Source organism: Lipotes vexillifer, unplaced genomic scaffold (genome assembly GCF_000442215.2).
Source record: "Lipotes vexillifer unplaced genomic scaffold, Lipotes_vexillifer_v1.1 scaffold397, whole genome shotgun sequence".
Lineage (NCBI taxonomy): Eukaryota > Metazoa > Chordata > Mammalia > Artiodactyla > Lipotidae > Lipotes > Lipotes vexillifer.
In genome coordinates, this window is record NW_006772681.1 from 3,816,736 (window position 1) to 3,823,144 (window position 6,409).

The window sequence follows — 6,409 nt, forward strand, 5'->3', positions numbered from 1 at the left end:
ACTCTTTCCACCCACTCCCCATAATCTCCCACTGCTAACTTAATCCCCCAATCTCCCACTGTTTGCCAGTATCCCTTTAACTCCTTGAGCTACCTCTAATATCCCTCACCGACTATCTCTCCCTGAATGACTTTTCTAATAACTTTGTTACTGATTTCCTTCTCACACATACACACATAAATCCCCACTAACACTTCTACCTGCCATGTTAGGGGGAAGAAAGTGCAAGAGAGGTTAAAACCAAAGTCTTGAGGGCAAATTTAGCCTCTGGATCAGATGACTGTGTGCCTCTGAAATAGGTAAAGTGTTATATAGACTAAGGGGACCCTTGACTCTTCTCTCTCACTTTCTCTGTCTGTGCCCCCACCATCTACACACCCAGTTACCTATGTTGGTTTCTTTCCTCTAAATTACTCTAACATTTCATTGTTCAATTCCATTCCCACCAGCAATATCCCAGTTCAGGCATCTCTACCTTGAATAACAAAACTCTCAGTTCTTTTCCACTCTCACTTCCATATGAATCCAGATTAATCTTCTTAAACCCAGCTGTGACTGCATCATTCCCCTGCATAAAATCTTTTCATAGGTCTCCAAAAATAGTCAAGATGTCCCATTCCTGGACCTCATCCACTGCTGAAGATAACCTTGTCTCCTCTCTCTCACTCCTCAAATCCAGTCCAAGTCAGCAAATTCCATGGGCTCTTCACTCAAAATAGATCCAGATTTTGACCACTTTTAACCACCTTCAAACTACTACTAAAGTCTAAATCACCATCATTGTTCAGCTGGATTTCTATAATAGCCTCATAATTGATCTCCGTGCTTCTATTCTTGCCCTTCTACAGTCTATTCTCAACACAGATTCTAAACATAATTCTAAACATAAGTCAAATCATTTTTACTTCTATGCTCAAGATTGTCCAGTGGTTCCCCATTTCACTGTGAGTAAAACCCAAAAGTCTTTCAAGGTTCTATACAATCTAGTGTCCTGCTGACCTCATTCCCTACTACTCTGTTTTTCTAGCTAATACTGCTTCAGCTACACTAACTTCCTACCTAGTATTCAAATACCCCAGGTAGCAGAACAATCCCATCTCAGGGCCTTTGCACTTGCTCTTCCATGTACCTGGAATATTTCCCTTTCCCAACCCAGCTATGGGCATAACACTCTCCGTTTCCTTCACATCTCTGCTCAAATGTCACCTTTATCAGAGAGTGCTTCCCTTATCAATCCCCATTCTTCATTGTCACTCCTTTTTCCTTAAACTGCTTTGTATTTTTCTATAGCACTTATCACTACCTGTCACGTATTTATTGGTTGGTTTGTTTATTGTCTGTCTCCTTAAGCTGGAATATAACCTCCATGAGGGCAGAGAGTTTGTCTGTTTGTTCAAAATACTTCCTGGTACATAGTAAGTTCTTAATAAGTATTGAATGAATAAATTGTTCCCTACATAAACCCTTTACTCTAGACAGACTTGGTCATCTTACTGTCCCGATATAATAATAATGGCGGCTAATATTTGAGTGCTTTCAATGTGCCAGGAATTGGACACATGGGTTTGTTATCCTTTTCAATCCTGTTCAGTTGACAACTCCATGAGATAAAAACTATTTTTATCCACATTTCACAGATGAGAAAACTGAGGCTCAAAGAGGTTAAGTAACTTGTGCAAAATCATAAAGCTAGTTAGTGGCAGAAACAGGACTCAAATTAGGTTAGTTTGACACCAAAACACATTCTCCTAATTTTATGTTATACTGCCTCCCTGCAATGCTTTCTCCCTTCTGTGAACTATTAGTAAAAGTGGCTCTTTGCAATTTGACCCATAATTGCTTTCAGGCTGTTTCATGTAGGCCTGTCTGGTCTTCCCCAATAGAATGTAAATCTATTTTACATTCATTAAAGGGTCTGGGCCATTTAAACCTGATGACACCATTTATTTTACATTTTTAAGCAAATTAATTTAAAGTTAATTTAACTAATATGACTAAGTTCTCTTTTCACTGGTCACAGCCAAGTACTGCACAGCTAGAATAACGAAGTACTGTTGACCCTTGAACAACACGGGTTTGAAATGCATGAATACATTTATATGCAGACTTTTTTCAATTGTAAATACTACAGTACTACAAGATCCACTGTTGGTTGAATCCGCGAACGTGGAACCTCGGATACAGAGGCTATGGAGGGCCAGCTATAAATTACATGCAGATTGGATTGTGCAAGGGTTGGCACCTCTAACCCTCGAGTTGTTCAAGGGTCCACTGTAGTATCATATGGTAAAAAGAGAAGTTGACTAGGAGTGAGGATATCTGGAGATTAGTCTCAGCTCTGTCTCCAAGCAGGTTTATCACCCTTAAGCAAATCACTTAGCTTCTCTGATCCTTAATCTACCCATCTGTAAAGAGAGCTGGCCTAGATGGACTCTAACAGTCACTTCAAATTCTAAAACTACTGTTCTTCCATGAGTATTTACAATGTGTCAAGCCAAAAGTAAAAGGCCAAATTCTTCCTTAATATTGTTCTATTTTGGCTTATCGGAGTACTTTCCTAAGAGCACTATTTCCTTTGTGGATTATTTCAGTATGTATATAAGATATGCCCTAAAACAAGAAGTGACCTACAAATGTGGTTTCCTAATGCCATTATAGCTATCTAAATGCCTAGGTTGAAAAGAAAGTCATACTATGGCTCCATAAGAAGTATATCACTGAAAATCACTGAAAAGATGTCACTTTAAAAGCATTAATAGAAATTAGAGCGGGAAGAAGGTGGGCTCCAAGACAAAGGACAAAGGAGAAAAACAGCACTTCAGAGAATAAATTATATGATAGAGAGTTTGAAAAAAACTGAGTATATGATAAAGGCAAATAGTGCAAGAAAAATGGCAGGTGATTTTTAACTTCTGTGAAAAAAAATCTTTACATAAAAGGAAATGCAACTGTGAAAGATTATTCTAACATAAACATTGATTTTTAAATCAACTAAAAAACAGAGGTATAATTATATTGAGGAGATAAGAGAAGGAAGCTGGAGGAGCATACAAGAACTGAATTCTCATCTATCATAAAAGGAAGTCAATACTTTCTAAAAAAAGATAAAGAAATAGCAGTGTAAGCATATTATTTTTAAAATATGGAGGTAGAAAAGGGAAGTAACCAAGTATCTCGCATGTTTGCACTTTACTTTCTTTTAACAAATGTGATTTATTTGTAGCTTGAGAACTGAATAATAATGGCCAGTGTGGTACTTGTCTCCACTCTTCTTACCCTTCTACCATAACACCTAACATAGGACTGTGTACCCAGTATCTTTAAAAATTCTTATTGGTTGAGTGACCAATGTAAAAATGGAGTGAAAATGTCTTGTTATAGAGTTACAGAATTTTGCACCGGAAGTAAATGTAGAGATTATATAATCGAGTGCTTCCCAAATTGGTGTTCCATGGAATACTGCTTCTTTTGATGTTAATAGCATGCTGCAAAATGTGTTTGGGGCTCAAATAAACTTTAGAAATCCCATGTTAAAATAAATCAGGTGTCTTTACTGTAGGACTTCTTGGAGTCTTTACTATATTAATATACATTGGGAATCCCACAAAGGTAATTTATTATGTAGTGCTTCTCAGTCTCATTTGTTTCATGAATCAAGAAGCCCCTGCTAATATGTCTAGTAGTTAGTGAGTGGTTCCTAGAGCATTCTTGGGAGAACACTGATCTAATCTACTCCTTTCATCTTACAAATGTGGAGACAGGCTCTGTTCAGGTATGGATGGTAGGGGAACTAAAAGAAGGGCCTCAGCATTCTGCAGCAATATCCAGTGACTGGACAACTCTGGCCTGTGTTTTTCAGTCTTTCATCTTGCACCTGAATTATTTCAAATCAGGTAACAAATTTAGACAAAAGCATCTCCTCTGCAATTCTTTAAAGGTTTTTTGATCCCTAAGGAACCTAGGAGGTGGGCCCAAGTGTCAGCTGGAGCTCAAGCATAAAGTCCCAGGGCAGGAGATAAACAAAGTCTCAACAGGCATAATAGGCCATGACTTTCAGTGGCAAAGTGACCCCAAACTGAACAATGGTAATATGATAACAGACCACTCACATCTGTATGTTGTTTTCCAATGAATAAATAAATGCTTTTACAATATCATATTTGATTCTCACAACAATCTAGAGATAAAGACAAGGGTAGAATTATTACCCCCATTTTATGAATGAGGAAACTGACTTTCAGAGAGTTAAATGCCTTGCCTAGGGTTACACAGCAAGTGAATGGCACAGTTGGAATAAGAATCTGAGTTTCCTATCTCTCAGGTTAAGGCTTTTCTCAATATATCACACAAACTGGGCAAATTTTTACTGACTACCAATTTAATTCTTCCATGAAATACCAACGTGCTCCTATTGGCTTACTTAAAAAGAAATAGATCAATTCCAAAGTGCTCATGGTTGGTGGCAGAAGCAACACTCCAATAACTGGAACTTCAAGATCCTATTTCAGGTTCAGTTTTGTAACACCTCCTCTAAGCTATGTTGCTAGGAGGAGGGGGGTCTCAGTTTCAGTTGGGGAGGCCATGTGGCCTAGTGTTAAAAGCAAGGAATCAGACAGACTTGGGTTTGAATCCTGGCTCTACCAGTTACTCATGCTATGACCTTATTCACTATGAAGCACAGATGTGTGCTTCATTTCTTTAGCCATAAAATGGAGCAAAGAATACCTACTTTGCAAAGCTAAGTTGGGAGGCTAGTATAAGAAATTAAAAGGATAGTATAGTGTCATGGTTAAGAGTATAAACTCTGGAATTGTGCTATTGGAGTCTGAATCTTAGCCCTGCTTCTTACTAGTTGTATGACTTCAGATAAGTCATTTATCTACATCTCAGAATTTCAGTTTTCACATATGTAAAATGAGGAAAATAAATAATGTATTCTTAGTTGCTGTGAGCATCAAATATGATAATATTTGCTAAGCACTTGAGCACAGTGTCTGGCATATATCTCAATCAAAGGTAATGATGATAACAGTGGTAGTGGTAGTGAAAAATCCAATATCCATTTTTCTCCCAAAGCAAGAATGAGAAAGAAAGCTACTTAGTACTGTTTGCTTCCATTTACCCTCTCACCTTGTTCCTCTCCAAGTTGAGAACACTAGACTAGAAGTCAGGACACTTGGCTTTGAATGTCAATTCTGTCACATTCTAGTTATGTGATTTTAGGGAAGTCATTTAACTTACTTGAGGTATTTTTCCTCACCTGAGACATTAAGCTAATGATACTTTGCTTATTCTTCTGGGTTGTTGTAAGCATCAAATGAATTCATGGATTTTTAAGGTACTTTGTGAACTATAAAACACTATATAACTGTGAGGATGACTTTTTATCTGCCACAGGCTATAAAATAGATGTTTTTACCAGTAAAAAGCAACTTTATCGCCAAGTTTTTTCTCGTAGACAATTCGATCCAGTACATTGTAGCAGATGTTGGTAGTTGCTCCTTTCATCCACTCAATAAAGATTTTCCCTTTAGTCATATCAAAGTTGTACTGGAGGAATGGACCAGGACATGGGGTCTTCCAGTAAAATTCCTTGGCAATGTCTCCCCAAAACTCTGCAACAGAAAAGGAAGCCCAGACATCACTTAGCTTCTCAGACATATTTATCCTCAGATGGCTTACCAGTCTACGCACAGGACCAAGTCACAACTCTGCCCTGTACTCTACGACCTACCACCTGGGTCCCTCCTCTACCTATCTATCAAATCTTAACACCCACCACACTCCTAAACCACCTTCTATTCCCATGGGCTGAATCTTGACTCAAATTTCTTCCCTCCCTTCTCAAAACTGCCACTCCATTTTTCACTGTCTATTTAAATTGTAGCCACAATGCCTAGTACGTTGTAGTCAATTAGTAACTTTTTAAATGAACTAATTAGTGAAAGGAAGAAATCCTTTACCACAGAGCCTTCCATGACATAGGAGGCTTAATTTGTTCATTCACTCTCAGCAATTATTTAATGAGCATCTCTTTCTCCTACTACTACTTGCCCAAGTGTTACTTGCTAAGTGCCAGATGTTGCTTTAAGCTCCTTAAATGCATTATCTTATTTAGTTCTTACTACAACCCTAGGAGGTAGGCCTTATTTTCATTCTTATTTTATTGATTTGAAAATCGAGGCTCAGAGAGGTTAAATAATTTGCCCAAGGTTATACATTTACTAAGTCACCATTTGAACTGCCCTGAGGAAGACATTGTTGCTAAAATCCGAAAGATGAATAGGAGTTTTTCTCCACACCCCCACCAAGAAAGACATTATTATGGGACAGAAAAGAACCAAGGGTATGCATTAAGAGGAACTCCCTTAGGCCGAAGCACTGAGAATTACAGAAAGAACAGCAGGAA

The 6,409-nt window shown here is 38.0% G+C and overlaps 1 protein-coding gene across 3 annotated transcripts in view; it reads right to left on the reverse strand.

Moving 5' to 3' along the window:
- Nucleotides 1-6,409, reverse strand: part of ACSS2 (acyl-CoA synthetase short chain family member 2) — a 49,065-nt gene that overhangs the window by 36,032 nt on the left and 6,624 nt on the right. For all 3 annotated transcript variants that reach the window (XM_007447786.1, XM_007447788.1, XM_007447787.1), the window contains exon 2: nucleotides 5,420-5,615. In XM_007447786.1, the coding sequence (XP_007447848.1) occupies nucleotides 5,420-5,615 (196 nt within the window). The remainder of the gene's footprint in view (nucleotides 1-5,419; nucleotides 5,616-6,409) is intronic.